The 20,177-nt window shown below is 38.3% G+C and overlaps 1 protein-coding gene across 4 annotated transcripts; it reads right to left on the minus strand.

Moving 5' to 3' along the window:
- Positions 1-667: 667 nt before the first annotated feature.
- Positions 668-19,977, minus strand: nek10 (NIMA-related kinase 10). 4 transcript variants are annotated; one of them, XM_047362117.1, is made up of 35 exons: positions 19,625-19,962; positions 19,363-19,523; positions 19,213-19,273; positions 18,964-19,094; positions 18,081-18,176; positions 17,916-18,000; positions 17,787-17,828; positions 17,611-17,689; positions 17,447-17,514; positions 17,119-17,198; positions 16,957-17,043; positions 16,621-16,845; positions 15,343-15,482; positions 14,872-14,933; positions 14,701-14,781; positions 14,546-14,610; positions 13,994-14,096; positions 12,130-12,258; positions 11,914-12,051; positions 11,775-11,820; positions 11,573-11,694; positions 11,127-11,229; positions 10,956-11,031; positions 10,032-10,161; positions 9,872-9,942; positions 9,581-9,782; positions 9,416-9,503; positions 7,905-7,950; positions 7,715-7,752; positions 7,469-7,569; positions 7,213-7,323; positions 5,198-5,303; positions 4,950-4,993; positions 2,725-2,780; positions 668-2,442 (listed from the first exon to the last, which is right to left on the minus strand). In XM_047362117.1, exons 2-35 carry the CDS (start codon positions 19,458-19,460, stop codon positions 2,400-2,402), a joined length of 3,153 nt encoding a protein of 1,050 aa, XP_047218073.1. In that variant the 5' UTR covers positions 19,461-19,523; positions 19,625-19,962; the 3' UTR covers positions 668-2,399. The 4 variants fall into 4 exon arrangements, 3 of the variants coding, with proteins under 3 accessions (XP_047218073.1, XP_047218074.1, XP_047218075.1); XM_047362118.1 differs by lacking the exons at positions 4,950-4,993; positions 5,198-5,303 and having other exon boundaries at positions 19,363-19,974; XR_007037787.1 differs by lacking the exons at positions 668-2,442; positions 2,725-2,780; positions 4,950-4,993 and having other exon boundaries at positions 7,136-7,323; positions 19,363-19,977.
- Between the last annotated feature and the right edge of the window lie 200 nt (positions 19,978-20,177).

The raw sequence follows: 20,177 nt of genomic DNA on the forward strand, positions 1-20,177 counted from the left end.
GGTGGGCTGCATGGTGGTGCAGTGGGTAGCGCTGTTGCCTTGCAGCAAGAAGGTTCTGGGTTCAATGCCCGGAGTTTTTATGTTCTCCCCGTGCATGCGTGGGTTCTCTGTGGGTACTCCGGCTTCCTCCCACAGTCCAAAAACATGCCTGTTAGGTTAATTGGTGTATGAATGAGTGTGTGCATGGTTGTTTGTGTGTTGCCCTGCAATGGACTGGCAGCCTGTCCAGGGTGTACCCTGCCTCTCGCCCATAGACTGCTGGAGATAGGCACCAACTCCCTGCGACCCACTATGGATGAAGTGGTATAGAAAATTTTTGACTGACTGAGGTCTTAGGACTTCATGGCCACAACTTAAAAAAAGTCAATAGCACAGTTGTTAGTAAAATTATTTACCAAGGTCTACTGCTCAAATGCAGTCTGATAAATGAAATAATTAATCCCAGCAGGAAAGCAATGAATCAGTTACAGGTTTGTTTCACAACCCATTCACTGCCGAAGATGCTGAAAATGGGAACCAATCACCTAATGATGGATGGAACTAACCTTATAACCTACTAAATGCCTCAAATAAAATACATGTAATCAAACAAATTAAAGAGGTTGTTTATAGTGAATAGCTTTCATAACTTGATAACCGATAGGACAGAATATCAGGTCTTTCTGTATCAAAGTGAATAAGAAATATTTATTTTAAATGCTTAAAGAATTACATTGAACATTTTTATACAATGAATTTACACTACACCAAAGTTATTATTCTTCAGTTCAAACTTTACAGTGCACAGAAAGTACATAAAACCTCTGACCTTGTTTTTAATTTTACTTACAGCCAGACACTGAGATGTGCTACATTAAAGTGAAAGCTCTTATCAGCTATTTGACAGATATATGAGGAGGAAATTGTGGGTTGAAGGTAAAAAAGCACATGCTGTCACATGCAGTTGTGCAGCAATGAGTTAAAACAGTTAAACCGCTCAATCTGCTCCAAAGAATTTAAAATGGTATGCTCAGAAAGCTGCAGAACACAGAAGCACATCACATAGGTTTACATTTATATCCAGTACAGAAATAAGTTGGCCTTAGTCTTCATCATAAACATGAGTGTTAAATTATATTTAGAGATTCATACAGTCACATCACATTTGTACAGACTATCAATATGTGAGATGCAAAAACGCCTGAGGGTGATATGAATGTTTCCACTGTGGTACTTTTAAAACTACTAATGCAAAGTGCCAACCAATACACATTTTATGTTGTGTTATTACAGTTTATAGGCACACTGCCTTCACACCCCTTTATGTTTTTCACATTTTGTCACATTACAAACCAAAACACTATTTTAATGGTATTTTATCTGATTGATTAACTCAAAGTAGAAGTGGAAGTGGAAGAAAAATGATGCATCTTTCTTTTTGTGTGCTGGGCATTTTTATTCAGTCAAGAGGCCCATGGTTATTCTGGATAAGCTGGAGAGATCCACTGCACAAATTGGACCTTTACAAAAAAAATAGCAAAAAACAGCCATTTTTGAAAGAAAGTCATAAAAAGTATTTTTTGAAGTTTGCTGCGAGCCATGTAGAGGATTACAGGAAACATGTGAAAGGAGGTGTCATGGTTTAGTAACACCAAAGCTGAACTTTTTCACTTTCTTCCAAATTGCTTTATGGTAAAAAGCTAACCCTGAACACACCATCCCCACAGTGGGAGGAGGTGGTGGTAGCATCATGTTGTGGAGATGCTTTTATTCAGCTTGGACCGGAGAAGATGGTCAGAGTTTATGGAAAAATTGATGGAGCTAAATATTGGGCAATCCTGAAATAATAGCTGGTACACTGTAAAATACATGCCATACTTTTCAGATTTTGATTTGTTTTGGTCAATCACATAAAATTAAATAGGCTGAAATTTGTGGTTGTAACATGACAAAATGTGGAAAGGTCCAAGGGGTGTGAATACTTTTGCAAGGCACTGTATTTAAACATTAGTTTATTGTATTTCAGATTTATTACATTATAAGCTTCCTTACTCTGCATGTGTGATGGAATTAAGCTACATTTTGTTTAGAAATAGTCCAGTGATTTTTCTTTTAGGATTATGGTCCGTTTGCACATGCAAAAAAAATCACAGTTCTCTCCAAAGTTGTAAAACCACATGAGCCTCAAACAAACTGAAAATAGCTGCCCTGTGCATAGGAAGCCCAAGAGTTATAAACTGTTTAACAGCACTCCTGTCAGTTTGCATCTCATTAATATAACCACTGTTTTTCTTCTCTATGTCGACATGCTGCTTTGATCTTTGTGCTTATGGGTGTATCTACACTGGTCCCAGTTTCTGAATGATCTCATTCCCAGTGTCACGTTCAGACTTCTGGGTGAGGTGGATATCAGTTACAGGTTACTCCCAGTTCCCTGCTAGGTTATTTCTTTTGTCTTTGGCCCTGAAATGAAAACACACCAAATTAAAGAAGCATAATGTATGTCAGTGAAGGAGGGTCCTTAAACTTCCTTTAACTGACTCTAACTAGCACATGTCCAAAAACACAAAGCAAACACACAACATGTATTAATTTCAGCCTAGTAGGATAGAAAAACAGATAACTATGATTTAAATCAAACTCATCAGGGTTTTGGTTGGACAGTACTTACTTGTGATTTTTCATGTTTGTGTTGTCTTACAATATATTTGTAAGGATCATAACATTTTCACATTTCCAGTTCACCTGCTGTTTGTTGCTTCATAGTAGCTGTTCTCCTCCAGGAGCTCCTCAATGATTGCCTGAAAAGGAACATTGGAGCAGAAAATCCTTTCACTGGAAGCGCATGGACAACCGGCACAACAACTGAAGTTAAAATAAAACACTTTCTATTGCAGACACTTGATCTAACCAGTAGAGTTGTTACCCACAGTTTCTAATTTATTTGAGTTTTATGACCATTTTGAGTAGATTAAGTCTAACTTTATCATAACTCTGAGGACTGAAACTTCCCATTATCAATGAAGCTCACTTCCCATCTAGTTTGTGTACCTCAATTAAAAAGCATTTGGACCTGTATAGACAGTTATGTGACAGATTGCTGTATGTAAATGATAAATGGACTGAATTCCTTTTTTCAGTTATACCGACCACTCAAAGTGTTCTATACTAGAGCCACATTCAGCCATTCGCACTCACTAACGAGCACACATTCATCACTGATGCACAGATCAGTAGGCAACTTGGGGTTAAGTGCCTTGCCCAGGGGCACATCGACATGTGACAAGGGGAAGCTGGAATTAAACCCACAACCTTCCGATTGCAAGACGACTACTGTACCCACTCAGCCACATTCGCCCACATTTTATGAATTTCTAACCATATTCATTACATTTGTCAAGATTTTGGTATGTTGGACCATTTCTTTGCTGAATATTGGACCATTTGTACGTTGCTGGACGCCACTATACTGTTCAGCGGCATCGGCCATTTTGTATTCCAGGATAGTCTGCTACTACAAATCCCAGCGGGCACCGCGGCTGATAGGATTGGGCGTCGCAGCTCTGATGTCACAGTGGCCTATATAACATACTCTGAGATCACCCCCATTGCTTTTCAGCTTGGAACCGAGACACGGTTACATCGCAACTGGAGCGTCATTCTGGAGAAGAAACTCACACGTGGACTTTCATTCATTCTCCCATTGGCCAGAAAACTAAGCGAATTAAACTTACAAGAATAAGAAGGCTTGTAAGTTTCAACTTTACTGATCGCAGGCGTGGATTTAACACGTAACCAAAAAACCACGGAGGTTTCAAGGAGAATAAATTTTCATCCTTGTTTTTTTTTTTGTTCCAGTCGAATAGTGACGGTCCGTCCTATTTTTCACCTTTCTGCCAAGGAGGCCAAAGGACGAGAACGGACCGTTCTCCTGAGTTACCCACGGACGCGTGGAAACTCCCCAACCCCCCACCCATTTTTTTTTTCTACCTCTCTGCTCCAAGGAAGACTACACCAAGTAAAGTCCGTTCGTTTTTTTTATTTTTTTTTATTTCTATTAAGATAACTTGGGCAGGATAAAGTAGGATTTTAGAATCGCCACTTATAGTCTAATGTGTTCGAGGTGTATTTGTATGCCAAGTGTTACTGAATTTTGATGATCGCTGGACTCTGAAGCCGCTGAGCTTCGGAAGTTGTGTTTTTACTGTGTGAACACCTGAGCGCAGGTGCGCTGTAAACCTGAGCTGCTATAATAACCTTATGGTGAAAATCAACCATTTTCTTTGTCTTCAACTTCATGTCTTATTGGTTGCCGCCAAAAGCTTTATAACTCTTTGTGTGCACTGAGCTCCCAACGTTGGGGGACATTTTACGACCCGTGACGCTTGATGGAGGAAGTTACACTCAAAGCTTCGCTTAGCATAATATTTCTCTTGTATTTTGCCATAACTGTCATAACTGCTGGTTTGATTTCATCCACACTCAAGGCTGTTTTATTGTGTTTAGTTAGATCATTTTTCCCTTTTGAGTAGAACTTTGCATGTTTGATTAGGTGAAGATTATTGAATCGGAAGAGCGAGTTGTATCAGGGCTGTTGATTTAATAAATATTCACGTAGATAAAGAGAAGGCGTTTGTGTTTATTTTGTGTAAGAGTGATTTGTCAGTCAAAATAAGGTTAAAGTTCCCCACGTTTCAGCAGAAACGGTTGATTAAACAGTGACATCTAGTAATAGTTATCAATTATTACTGAGAATTTAACAGTTGTAATTATCAAGGGCTTTGAGCCACCATTACAACACCAGAGGACATCTCTGGTTCCGATTCATAAATGAGGATTTTTGGTTAAGAAATTAATTTTCTCAAATTATGATTTTAAATTATAATTCTTGATAAATATTAATTAATCAATAATCATAATCCCAACAGGTAAATGAAGCAAAGGTGCACCATCACTCTGGAGAAACTGACCTGCATCTGCTGATATGTAACTCCATCACTGAGATTCTCATCATCTGTCACAAAAGATGAGACGATTAACTTTTTATTAACTTTAGAAAATGTAAAACTATTGAAAAGATTATTTTCAAACCATAACCAGAAACAATCTGATGCATAACTAGCCAAGAATAAAACAGATTCTATAAGTGCTTGTTCTAAATTCTCGAAGGAGCAGCTCTGTTTTATTGGCTGATAAATCAGTAGTGAGATAACTCTACCTGTAGTTTCAGCAGTGAGGTGTTCCCCTCTAAAGTGCTGCACCATGTGGCGCCAGTCTAAACTGGTCGACTTTAATTCCATCAATTCTGATGATGCCTGGACAAGCTGAGACAGAAAATGAAGAAAATACATTCCTAGTTTGGTCATTTCTTTTAGATAAAACCGATCAGAAACAAAAAAAGAGTTACTTGAGGGATAAAAGATGCAAGTGTTTTATTATTAAATTCTTCTGATTTATACAGCACCAATTAGCAAGTAAAGTCATTCAAAGAGAAACAGGTCCAGTTCATATCTAATTACATCAAGTCAAATTCAGTCAGTCAGTCAGTCATTTTCTACCGCTCTACCAGGGAGCTGGTGCCTATCTCCAGCAGTCTATGGGCGAGAGGCAGGATACACCCTGGACAGGTCGCCAGTCCATCGCAGGGCAACACACAAACAACCATGCACACACTCATTCATACACCTAAGGGCAATTTTAGAGTTACCAATTAACCTAACAGGCATGTTTTTGGACTGTGGGAGGAAGCCGGAGTACCTGGTGAGAACTCACGCATGCACAGAGAGAACATGCAAACTCCATGCAGAAAGACCCCCGGCCGGGAATCGAACCCAGGACCTTCTTGCTGCAAGGCAACAGTGCTACCACCGTGCCAAATTCAGTCCAGTTATAATACAATACAGTTAATCCCAAGTGTTTAAGTGAAAGACAACTGGACTTCTTATGTTTCTTGAAGACGTTTCGCCTCTTATCTGAAAGGATTCTTCTTAGTTCTGTCAGAACTGAGGAATCCTTCAAGTAACATGGTAGGAAGTCCAGTTGTCTTCTACTGAAGCACTCTGGATTTTCATGTCCTGGATGTCTCAGAATCCACACAATTGCATTGATTGATAAATTGATAATAAAATGCCAATTGGGAAAATTTGACTTGACCTGAAGATTAGGCACATGCCCACATTGACAAAAAGTATGTTTGGAAGAGTCATGGAAATGCTTTCACATTTAAAAGCCCTGTATCATCTGTCAAGCATAGCAGTAGCAGTATCATGCTTTTCGGCTTTTTTGCTGCCAGCAGTACTGGTGCATTGCACAAAGGACATAGATGAAATATTGAAGGAGAACTATCTACAAATTCTCCAACTTTACCCTAAATCAACAGCGAAATGGTTGAAACTTACAGATGATTGGATTTTCCAACACAACAAGAATCCTGAATTCATCAAAACTGGATTTGAATAAAACAGGCTTCTGGAAAGGCCTTCCCAAACTCCCAGCCATATGTTATTCAACTTCTGTTAACTACCTTTAAAAGACGAGCCTACACTAGGAACCCGACCAGTTTAAATTAACTCTATCAAGTCTGTCAGGATGAGAATCAAGAGTGATGCTGGTCTAAAGCTACTAAAGGTGTGTGGTTAAAGACCAACTTGCTAAGGGACATTTAACCAGATCTTATGAGGGTGTGAGGATATATTTTAGATCGTATGTATAATTCTGACTCTATGTAGATTAAAGACAATAGATGTAAATTTGTAAAACCAATTCCTGTTTTTAGAAATCACTGGAGTTGTATGTTGAATTACTGTTCTTTCCTGGAAAAAGAACAGTTCAAATAAATCATTAAAAGTCTAAAATCATTGTTTTATTCATGCCCATGGAAGGTTTATGTGCACGTCTGACCAGCAATGTATTCAGGTTGTACATGGTAACTAGAAACTAAAGAACTCTGAAGAAGAAAACATTGAATCATCTGACTTTGAGACATAAGAAATACCTTCTTTTTTATGCTTGGATAGAAAAGTCCTACATAGCTTGCAAAACACAAGGCAATATATTCAGGCTTATTTTACACTGTATGATGTTTGGTGTATTACTATGACAGCTTGAGACCAGTTGCTGCCATACTGTGACAACTTTAAAACAACATAAGGTTTACCTAAACACCTGCACCATGAATCCAGTTATTCTGTTGTCTATGAGTACCACTCAGGCTGGAAATGTGAACCTTCTAACCTTGCTGAGCTCCACTTTTATGTTGTATGGATCACTGCCGACTTGGAAGAGAGACTTTTTGAATCTCTCAACAAGATGGCGTTTGATGCTGTGGTGCGAGGCTGGTGGAAGCTGGAAATGAAATGACATCCAGAAAATGTTAAATCTGCTGCCATACAGATTATTCTCTGGACCAACATGGATCTCAAGAAATAATTATTTCTGCTTTCTTGACTCCAGGTCTTTCCTTGATAAAATAAATCCAAAATTACTGTACTTGAGTGATGAAGATGATTTTGTGCAGCTGCACAAGCAGCCTCTGGATGGGATCATCGATCTGTCGCAGTTTCTTCTGTGACACACAGATTCCTACAGACACTAAAGTAAGAGGAAAACAGCTCATTCTTCCCAAAAATCAGATGGGACACGCAACATGTAAAATGTCTGTACTATGAATGGCTTTGTTAGTTTACTCTCTATTTTGTGTCATAACTGCATTTAAAATCAGATGTTGAAATGGTACCTGGTCTTGGTTTTATCTTTGAAGCAGTAAAATCCCCACTGAGCAAAAGAGGAAGCGACAGAAGTGGTTTAACAGAGTTATATACCTTTTCACAAATAGCAATCTAACAGTTTGTCTCTAACCAGAGGAGGTGGTAATGGGAATGTAAATGCAACACAAATGTTAAAAACTGTAATGTGTTTTCACCTACCAGGCTACAATCTGAACTGGTGTGACACAAACCCTGGGCTCCAAGTCTGAAGTGAAAAATAAAGCGAAGGTTGGTAAGTAAAGTCCACATAAACTGGCCTAAAAAGCAAACATTCATAAAAAACACAACACAACGCAAATGTCTCCTTCACACTGGATTAGGACCCCTATATGACACCCATGATATCAATGAACTGTTACATTGTGGAACATCAGGTCAAATTTGGAAAACTTCCTTTAATGTGAAAGCAGTTATAACGCTGTTACACTCTCAGAACATCCCAAAAAATGTGTCCCTGCTGAATGCCTGAGAGGCTGTCCTGTGGCCTGTCATCAAAACACGATCTCTACCCGTCATGGCCTGACTGTCTTAGATTGTATCCCATCACACTACCACAATGCTGCTGGAAGCAACATGGTGACTCTGAACTACGCCACAGTCAATGTCACATTCTGATGCTTGGTTTAAACTTCAGCAAGTCGTCTTCAGCCCAGCTCAGCCCAGTATACCTTTGTAAAAGCCGTCCTAAGCCACCATGCCCAGAAAATCTAAAATATCTTTGTTTCTACAACATTGACTTGAACCCAGTAATGCTGATGTTCTGAAGCCTAAAGTGTTTTCTTTATTTTGTTTTTTTTTGTTTATCTGCACATTGAAAAATCGATTATAAATCATATGAGGTGCTGGTCATGATTCCTTTCTTCTAATCCTCATCAGTACATATGATACAGTTGTTTTCATTGACACCTATTCAAACTACAGTTTAGGGAAATTAACAATGTCTTTTGGTCTCACAGCAACCAGCACAGCCGAGCCTCGGTGCAGTTTCGAGGTGTGCGCTCTTCTCCCACTCCTGTTAGGACGTAGTGCAGTGCATACCAAATACTATCTGGTGGGGGGCTGAGCATGCATCAGTATTTATTGGTGTGGGGAGAATGGGTTGTTCCGTTAGCAACGACAATAGCAGTCACACTACCAAGATTATTGTAAAAACATACTTGGAGTGAGGCAGTGTGGGCCTGATAAGCCTTGGCATCAGGCCAGTTTGGCCATTCCTGCTTTAAATTATCAGATAACTAAATCACGCTCATGCATGGAGGTTCCACTTCATGGATAAGCTGCTTCCATTCTGCTACCATGCTCTCTAAGCTGCACACATGACAATGGTTTGCTACAACAATGATAACAAAACATCCCAACAGAGGATTTGTGAATACTCTGACATGCATAATGGGGAACCCACTCCAATCCAGAAAACCTATGTATGATGCTGCATCCTGACCAACCATGCTTCAGCTGCTATTGATCATACAGCTGCCATAATTTAGTGAGAGTGTCACAGTAAAGCAAACATCACTGTAAAAGATTTTAACTTTTGACCATCAATCAAAGGAAAACTCTCTTGTATGAAACGAAGTAGGTGGAAAGTAAATAGTCATCTAAGATCTCTTATAAAACATTTATAAAAAAAACTTATCAATGTGGTTTCAGAATTTTGATAAGTGCATCACCTTCACTGCTTGTCTGCAAAATGTCACATGCACCGCAGCCTGCAGAGGAGCTCCGAGCCACAGATTCAGTCTGTGTCAGCCCTCTTTCCTGAAAAACATCGTATAAACACCAGAGCACTTCATGAAGCAAAGTCTTTAAAAACTGGCTTTAGAATCCAAGTTTACCATGTCTGAGTGGCAGTAGTTATTCCTGCTTTGTTGCCTTTCCAAAAAATACTTCTGTGTTCGTTTCCTGTCATTATCAGCTCTCCGCTGCAGTGCATTCTGGGAGGTGTAGAGTCCATCCATCAGCCTCATCATGATGTCAGAAATCCTGGAGCTGACGGCTATGATGTCCGGCCGCTGCTCTGGGTCTGAACTCAAACACCTGATGGATCAGCACATAGAATAAGTAAAGGTGAGCAACCTTTAGTTACATGACACATCACAGCTTCTGGCCTCCATCTGAAGTCTCACCATCTGATCATCCCTGTCAGCCTCTCTGAAAATGCTCCCTCTTCAACTGGCTCATAGACTCCTTCAACGATCTGCCAATACAGAATAAGAATAAAAGATAAATTACAGAGGGTTTAAATAAAAGCATTTCATGCTAATTTATTTTGTACATTGACTTCACCATGCTGGCCAGTGACAACATGTTGCTGCTGTAGAACGGAGGTTGTAAAGTTGCCATCTGGTACAGGATGCAGCCCAAAGCCCAGATGTCAGCTTTCTCCCCATACGGTTTGTTCTGCACCACCTCTGGACTGCCACAACATGCACCACCACATGAACACAATCTCAGAAATGATCCCTCTTAGCCAAAAAGTCAATTCTTATATCACTTATGACACATACAGTAAGTGAAGTCTGTACTGTTCTCACTATCAACACTATCTTTACTCAAAAAGTCCAAGGTCTCAGTCTCCAATCCAAAACTAGTCAGGATTATTGCCAGGTATAAACAAGGATAAATGAAATGCTTTTTAATGGAAATGTTTTTTTAAATAAAAGTGAAATAAAATAGTTATCGGACAAAAGCTTTTTAAAAGGCATTTGTTGGCCCTCTTCAACGCTATTTGGTTGAAACAGATTAGCCAGATTCAGTAGCATGTTTCTTCAAGCCAGCCTAAAGTAATTTTGACAGGTTTCTACTGTTTCAGTGGAATTCTTTCATGCTTGTGTTGTATTTGTTACTTTAACTCACTAGGTTTTGGAAAAACCTTTCAGGGATATTTTACTAGGTTCTTTTTGGCTCATATGGTTTTTACAGTAGTGTGGATTTAAAACAACACCCTAAAACCCTTCTGGCCAACCTGCATCAACCTTCACACCTTCACAGACCTCACTGTTTTAAATATTTAATTTAATTTATAATTGCATCCACAGGGCATATATTTTAAATGCATTTTTCACGGTTTCAAAAATAGGTTTAGACAGTAAATTAGTATATTTAACCTCTGAGCTGCAGTGCTTGTTATTTCCCTAAAATGCCACCAACTAACAGCGAGAGCTCTGTTTTACTTGAAATTCTGCCAAAAGCTTGGGTAAATCTTCTCACCATGAGTAAAGGATGGTGCCAACCACTGATGTCAGCTCACTGTTCTCCTGTTTCTGCTTGGCGAGCCCAAAGTCAGCTTCAGGCAGAGGGAAATATAAAGGTTTAACCCTTTGAACAAGAGAGGACAGGAACGTGCCACAGAAACAGGATGTGGTGATTGTTCAGACTCACTGATGGTGACTTTATCTTTCTCCCCCAGCATGATGTTGTTAGGTGAGAGGTCACGGTGAACTATTCTCTTCTCCTTGTGCAGGTACCTCAAAGCCAGGCACATCTGAGAGAAAACAGAACTGATTCAGAATTTATTGTAGTTCAGCGATGCGTCTGGGTCTGATTTTTCTATGTCAATCTAATTCTAATGCAACCTCCTTTTTGTCCCTCTGGCTCTGACTTTACTCTATTAACTAAAAGCATTTACACCTTCTGTTGCATATCTTCTCATTCACAAATTAAGGTTTTTCCTTACTCATATTGTTTCTTCCACCCTAATGCTTTTCAACTATGGAGTTAAGCTTTTCAATAGTCATAAATGTTTCTCAAAAACATGTTGAGAAATTGCTTTAAACAAGAATTGTCAAACAAAAAGCTTGATAGAAAACTACATTGAAAAGTTGTACCTGAATGAATATGTTCCATATTCTGTCTTCAGTGAATGTTTGTTGTTTGTCCTTCAGTGAATTAAAATGTTGAGCCAGTGGCAAGCCCTCAATCAGCTCCATTACAATGTAAAGCTTGTCACCTAAAACAGAGAGCAGGACGTGGCTTTTTCAAGGTTTGAATGAAAACAATCGGTATGGTCATGAAAGGTACCATCCTTACCTTCCAAAAATGTTTTGCAATATTTTACTATGTTTGGGTGTGTCATCTAGAAAAGGGGAAAAATAAATTACTTATGATCTACACAAAATAAATTCAAATATATTTCAATTTTAAACGGGATGGTAACTGTGCTGTGTGCCTGTTCTTTGATGATTGTAAGCTCAGAGATGATCTTTTCCACATTGCTGTCTCTGGACTTCTTGTCTTTGCCAAACACCGGGTTGTGCAGGTTCACCTCCTTCAGAGCCAGGAGGTTCTGCCTGGAGTGCTTTTGGACCTTTCATTGAAAGCACAAAAGCTGAAAGCAACACACTTCTAAAGTACATTCTGCTAGTTTTCTGAAAGTTTGTTGTACTTTAAAGACACTTCCAAAAGCTCCAGAGCCCAGGTGGTCCAGTATAGAGTAACCACCGATTACTCTGAGTGGAGGCCGGTTCTGGTCTAGGGCCTCAATATTCTCTCTCAGACTATTCAGTTCCTCTTCCTGCAGTAAAAACACACACCTCTTTATCTGTTTGGAAGTTAATAAATCCCACCAGAGTTAGAAAATATAGCACTCTCCACATGTATCGGCTCCTCTGGTAAAAATGTGTGAAAAGCTTTAAATTAAATAAAAAATAAACTGTTTATTTAAGTAGCCTCACGTTAAAAAATCCAAAAAAGGACATTCATTCAGGGGGAAGAAAATGTCAGTTAAGAAAAACATTTTTTTTTAACAAAATCTCTGTTGGCACATGTACTAGAACCCCTCCAGGTCATACTTTCTAAACCCCCCTTTTGCTAATAGGACAGCACTTACTTTTCTATAACATTTCACAAGGTTGTAAGATACTTCTTCAACCACTTCCCTTTAGTTAACTGTACACATTTTCTATAGGATTTAGGTCTGCAGACTGAGATGGCTATGGAAGAAGGCTGATGGTGGATCTGATGCACTATCTTTGTGTTGATTTGACCATACATGTTTATGATGATTATGCGGCAGACAGTCTACCAGATTTTTATATTAAATGTGCTGGAATTTTAAGGAGTTTATGAGGCCATGTAACAAGGTTCCCAGAACCTTTTGAAATTAGACAGTCCCACTGTTTCATAGCTCCTCCACCATATTTATTTGTAGGCATGAGGTACTTTTCTTTATACTAAAGCATACAATTCCAGTTAAAGTCCGAGAGGGGCTTCTCCTGGATTCATTTCAGAAGAAAACAAACAAAAAACATTTGGCATTCAGATATACTATTTCATGATTGTTATGATGTGGTGAGGCCAAGATGCCACTCCTTGCTGCAGTCCATTAACAGATGTTTTTTTTTTTTTTTTACCTTTCTTATGGTAAAAAGACAAATGTGGGTTCTCATCCAACCAAGTACTGGCTCCTAGTACCGATTCACTGGCTCCCCGTTCGTTTTAGAATTGATTTTAAAGTGTTATTGTTGACCTATAAGGCCCTAAATGGGCAGGCACCTTCATGTTTGTCTGATCTCCTGCAGGCTTATGTGCCCTCTAGATCCCTTAGATCTAATATCCATTTGTGTTTAGTTGTCCCAAGGTCCATGCTGGTCCACAGAGGTGATCGGGCCTTTTCAGTTGTAGCTCCTAAACGGTGGAACCAGCTGCCCCTTCACATTAGACAGGCTTCATCTCTTGGTGTTTGTAAATCTCTTCTTAAAACTGATTTATACTCACTGGGTTTTAATACAATGTAAGAGTTTTTTTTTCTATCTTGTATAATGTCTGTATTGAATTATCATTTATTGTTTTTTGTGTGCAGCACTTTGGCCAACAGCAGTTGTTCTTAAATGTGCTATATAAATAAATTTGATTTGATGTAGTAGCTACTAAAATAAATTGGCCTTATGTATATACATCAGGAGACAGAAGGTCATTGATTTACTAATAAGAAGTTCCAAGCAACTCTAATCAAATTTACAAAGGAAAGTGTAACTTAAAAAAATGTGTCAGTTACATTTATATTAAAGGTCTTGTAAGGTGTAATATTAACTGTGCTACTGCAGACAACTGTAAATATCTTTTTTCTACATAGACAGGTCAGATTTTTCTAAAGTATTCACTGTAAGATTATGCTACCACAAGAAAAGACGTTTATTTTAAGGCTTTTTACACAAATTTACCAGGTGTGCCAATAGATGAGAAAATATTTATTTCATAAGAAAACAGTAATAACAAACAGAAAAATACAAATAATTTTTTGTTCTTACAGAGTAGAGTGAAACTTGGGTTTGCAGCTCCTCATAAGCTGTGAGGTCTCGCACATAATGTCCAACATCAATAAACAATTCAAAGAAGTCTGTGGGAAAGAGTCTGGAAGGGATAAAGGGTTACAGAACAGCTGTGGACCTCCATGATGAGAGTACTTTCTTTTACAAATATGAGACTAAGTTCGAAGATTCCAATAAGGTTTCTCATATTGGTTTGCATGTAACTGGTTAGTACAGGCTCAAAAGGCCGGTAGATGATGGAAAACCAAAATGCTATGTTTAAAGAAATAAAATCAATCTAGCATTGCAGACAGATAAAACTGCATTAGAGGCTATTAAAAACTAGGGACATACTAATGAAACATACTTGATAGAGAAGATGTGTGTATAATAAACAAAAAAGGAAAAAATGGCTGGAATAAACAAACAAGTTAAATATGTTAAAACTGAAAGTTCAACAGAAACAGAAAACAACATCTAAAACCAAGAAACCAAAATGTAAAGTCAAAACCTGAAAACCAAATGTGACCATGAATGTCACTGTGCCATTACCTTTTAAACAGATACCTGTTTCTTTCAACGCTAAAGAGAAAGCGGAGAGCTCGGAAAGCGTAGCACTGGCAAAACAAAAGATTAACATTTCATTTACTGAACTGCAGAACACCTTCAGCTGCAATGCTTCCTGATCTGTCACATAAAGCATTTACCTGTAAAGAACCGGCCTTTGGCCCATTTTTGGTAAAGGTTTTTGGTAAAATTAGGTTTGCTATTATATAGATACCATTTTCCTAAAAAGAGGAAAGCACAGCTCATTGAGGCAATGTTTTAAATTGTTATTTATTTAAATATTTTTGGCCCTTTAATGAAGACCTCCTTACCTGTACAATGTCGTGAGCAGACGTGTCATCCAGACTCAGTTCAGTCAGAGCTGTACAGCAGGCTGAAACATGAGCAGAAGCAACATAACTCACACACAGCGATGTACAACTCTTTATTTCAATAACACCATTATTTTGCATTAGTACAGTTTCAAATACAGCTGACTTTCTGTAGAGTGAACAGAAATTCTGAGACAGGAAATTTTCAACTACTGTAAAACTGAAGATGCAGTTAGTTCAGTCTGAAATGTCTTAGGAAATATCTGTTTACATTCTCATCTCCTGATAAGACGTCTCTACGGGCAGAATTATCCTTATTTTGCCGCAACAAGAAAAGGTTAACGTGTTTCATTATTTTACATTATTGCCTGCCCACTGCTTTCCTTGTTGAATGTTAACACAACAATCTTTTTACAGAATGGACTTATTTAGGGCACATTGTGTGATATTCTGCACGGTGTGGTCGCTGACCTGACTGCAGAGCCACAGTCTTCTGCACCGTCTCATGTGGTCCAAGCTCCTCACTCATGTGTTCCCTCGGGAACTGAGGGCCGTTGCTGGGAGTGGGAAGCATCTCGATGGCTGAACGGTCAGAAACGTGCTGCCTATCACTGAGAGAGTTACTTTGCCACTTACATATAAAAGGTAATGACACTGGTTTAGGCTTTACGTTTGTACAAGTAGGCAATCAGAGGCAAACATTTTATAACCATAGCAGCAATTTTAATTTGTAGTTCAATAAATTTCCAATGTTTTACATTTGCTAGAATTGTTAATTTCTGTCTGATCTAGCACAAACAATAATGTAGTATACCACCCTTTGTGCTTTATCACACCTTTGATAAAGACATTGATAACAGAAGCTTTTTTTAAAGGTATACTTTTTTAGGCAAATACTTGTTGATCTTTATAGATTGGGAAAGGGCTGCAAGAAAATAGCTTGCAGCCCTGTAATTATGGGCAGGTTACCTCAACGTGCCCATAATTACAGTTAGGGCAATAATTAAAAGGTTTAAATGACTGGAAATGTGAAAAACAAGGCTGGACAAGGACCCAAGTTCAGTTTGCCACCACACACAGTGAAGAATATGGTGAGAGAGACATTAACAACCTCCAAAGATCACAGTTATAGAACTCCAGCAAAGAGTGAGGTCACTGAATCTCCATAACTAGCATTAGATGGTATCTATGGCATCTTCATGAATAAAGCATTTTCTATCCTTTTACCACAGATATAAACATGTGGAGTTTGCTAAATGAAGTTTTTTAAGAGATCACAACATGTTGGTCTTTGATATAAAACAGGTCATCACTGAGTCTTTCAGCAATAAAATGGCACAAAGTATATGGTCCAAATCTGTGTTGATCTCAATGTGGGGTTTTCTTTCCCTATCAATAAATGTAGTAAAATCAAAGGTTGATATTTTCTAAAATTATCAGAGTGAGATGTAATAAATGATCAAATTCGTTTTAAGATTTTTTACAAATCTTGCAAACTACAGGCAGGTAGGTTTGGACTTAGTTGTAGAGTAAATCTAAGACCTTGTCTTCCACCAAAGACCAAAGAATGTCACAGAAAGTACGTTTTCACAACAAGACTCATCTTGATATACTCAAGTATTTAACTCATGTGAACAAAAACTTCTGTGGTTCTACATTACAAACGATAATCTTTTGTTCTGGATGTCCAAACTCCAGTTAAACATGAACGATTACATTAAAATCCACCTACAAATTTGTATTACTTACATGTTCAGCAGACGGAGGAGCTGCTGCACTCCCCCCCAGCCCCGGATCTCAGCCCTGCAGTCTGGATCCTCACATAGCTGGACCACAACCCAGGTGACGCTCCACAGCAGCTTCAGGTTCCTGCTGTGCAGGAGGCTCAGCAGCACCGGCACTCCCTCTATCTCCTTTAACTGGTCCCTCACATGTTGCACTGAACACAAGAGCCTCAGCAACTCAGCGCTCATTCTGCCGGAAACACGAGAATTTGATATTATGTGGATAATAAGTTATTAGAACCTTCATTTTAAAATATTTTACCAGAAATGCATCAAAAAAGAAATTGTATAAATGTCTAACCTCTTTGAGAGCAGGTCATATTCCTGCAGTATTACAAGAAGGCTATCCACAATTTGTGGTTCCCCGATTTCTGTCCTGCATTCGGTGCTACAGAAAAGCAGGACATTAAAACAAATATGTATGAAATATCTGTTTCAAGGTTAACTGAAAAGGCTTGCATACCTCTCAGCCAAAGCGGTGAGTGCAAATAGGGCTCCCTGTAACACACCGCAGTCTGTTGTGGAGAGGAGCTTTGCCAGGGTCTGACCAAGTTAAAAGTAGAAATTTATTTTCTGTTCTATAAATAAAGTTTTGGAACATTTCTGTGTGATTCCACTGTTTCTTGTAGATATTTAGGTTCAAAGGTAATGATAGAGAGTTGGCCTATTAACAAGAAATAATTAATCCTTCTTTTATGCCTTTTTTATTAAAATTCAATCATTATTCAAACTACTAGTTATAAAAATAATTTGCTTTGGACAATGTCCATGGCATATAAAAAGAAAATTACCCTGTGTGCCCCAGTCTCAATGACCCACAACCTTTGATTACTAGCAGAGGACAGCTTCTGAAATATATCTGTAAAACATGTAAAATCAATGATGCAGCTGTTGATAAGGACAGACTCAGCTCCAGTTGTCAGTGTTTCTGGGATTCTGCTTGCAGAGTACTTACAGGTCATCGTAACAAGCTTCTGTGTATCAAACTCCTCCTCACCACATGATATGTACTTGGCAGTGACAGACTCCATATACTGCAGAGAAACAGACGGCCAATAAGCGGGGCATATGAGAGATATATATGGATGAAGAGCTTGTTTGAGGTTATAAATACAATCTTAGAGCTTTTACCCTGGCAAGCAAACTGATGCCTTCGAGCTGGTGAAGAATTTCCTGAAGAAATACCAAATAAATAAAACAGTCATAGTCTTCTAGAGTAGAAAAAAACACTTAACTTAAATCCTTTTTTTTGGTTTGTGCCTGGTAGTTGGGATCTCTGATCAGCAGTCGAAGGCAGATAAGAACTCTATGAACAGCTTCGGGTGATGCATGGTCAATCCATTCACTTTTGATATAGGAAATAATAATTAATTAAAGCCTTGTATTTGAAAAGCTATGAAAACCTCAAGTATTTTAACAATTTACCTGCAGAGTCGGTTCTTGACCAAGGATGTAAGAATTTCCAGGAACAGTTTACTCAGAGGGTGACTGCTGAAACATCTTTGGTCTTTGTATGCTATGCTGGAAAAAAGAAAGGATGAAATAGGATAAAAAGTGAACTGTATATGGTTTGATTCTTAAAGAGAAATATAAATTTTAGCTTTTAACACTTGGAAAAACCACAAATTACTAGAGCTTGTTTAACAACTCAGAAGATTATAGTTGATATTTACAATAAGATGCAAGGATTTTCTTTTCTAAACATAACTGTAGTGTGTCAGGGTATCTGAGAGGTTGCCACCTTCCTTTATAGAGACTTAATAAAATGTGACAAAAATAAAAAGCTCATCCAGTGTTCAGATAACACTGTTTACTAAAAATCTCATCGAACTAAGCTAAATACTTTTTAAATACTGAGTTTTCAGATAAATTATATGTCATTTAATTGTGTATAATAAAGTTTTTTTTTTTGATAATTTACAAAGATTTGTGCTTTCATTCATCTATCTTTCTTCTGACTTAGGTCTGGCCAGTTTGCTGGTAATTAAATCAACTGTTGGGATTTTTGGCAGTATGGGCAGGTGCCAAATCCTACTGAAAAACAAAACCTGCTCATCAATAAAGCTTGTCAGCATCGGGGAGCATAAAGTGCTCAACTACTAAACTAACTTTGGACTTAAACCGACAGATTACATTGCTCCCCAAATCTTCACTGACTGTAGAACTTCACTCAGGACCTCAAATAGCTTGGATTCTGTCTCTCCTCTCTTCCTCAAGACCCTTGATTTTTAAACTCATTAATGTGAGGTACATTTTAATTTTACACTATATGTATGTAGTATACATATATATTTGACAGGAGGGAAACCTAAATTTTTCCAGTTGAGACACTTCATTGTTGGGGTCGCTGTCACTCCTGGGCCTGCTGTTGTGTTTTGGAGAATGTGAGCATCTGATGGCTCTGCTGTTTACTGCTTTACTATTACTCAGGGTTGACATCTGAAACACAGGGAAGGTCTAATGGTACAACACGTCCAACAGGAGAAAAATGAGCTGGTATGTATATTATCAAAATGTCTAGACACGCTGCTTCAGTGTGGCGTCATGTGCACTTCACCTCTTGTCTGGAGCTGCTTTTGGCAAGCAGGGACAGGAGCCTTCTGAGATCATGAAATGCCCTAGAAAACATGCTTATCAGGTGATGTGCTCATATCAGAATAGGAAAATAATCTTTTAAATTGTTAAAGGAGGAGATGACCCGTCTTACTTGCTTTGGACTGTTGTGGATTTCAGTTGCAACTTTTCTGCTGGTCTCACTTTCTTAGCCAAGTTGGACATTTTCAGCATTTTACGTTTTGTTTCCATGAGCAACAAGGGCAAATTCTAGCCAAATATTTGTATCTAGCCTGCTTAGACAGACGCTTACCACTTTAACGGATAAAAATAATAAATGAAAGCACTTTTAGTATTACCTGTTTGGCCAAGTATAAAACGGTAAAAATAATAAATGAAAGCACTTTTAGTATTACCTGTTTGGCCAAGTATAAAACGGTTTACCGAAAATGTCGTGTTGTCAGGTGACAACACGACATTTCTTGTTAGGTTTCTTACCCTGCTTCCAAAACCGCAAAAACATAGCGATTGTTATATCTTAAAAGTGCAAATGTTGCTTCAATAAATATTCGAGAGTTACAGGCTATATATGTTTACGAAACAGCAGACGCCGCCAATATTAGCTAAGGACAAAAAGAAATGCTAATTTTTCTACATTGTCTTGGTTGCCATGGGTACAACTGACGCTGGCAGCTGTCTGTTGGCATTTAGGCTATTTCGACGTTATGAGAATTTCGTTTTGTTCGGGTTTATTAACTTGTTTAGATTAATGCTGATTTGAAAAAAAAAACTGTAATGGACAAAAACACAAATGACGGCTTAAATATGAATTTCTGAAAACGTTTCAGCGCTTTCTTAAATAAAACCGGCCTGTTTTGTCAAGTTTTTTCACTTTAAAGGTTGTGGTGTGGGACTTATCGCGATAGCGCACTTCTACTCAAAGGAATTTCAAGATATCACGATATTTAC

The sequence above is a fragment of the Girardinichthys multiradiatus genome, chromosome 3 (assembly GCF_021462225.1).
Source record: "Girardinichthys multiradiatus isolate DD_20200921_A chromosome 3, DD_fGirMul_XY1, whole genome shotgun sequence".
NCBI classification, from domain to species: Eukaryota; Metazoa; Chordata; class Actinopteri; order Cyprinodontiformes; family Goodeidae; genus Girardinichthys; species Girardinichthys multiradiatus.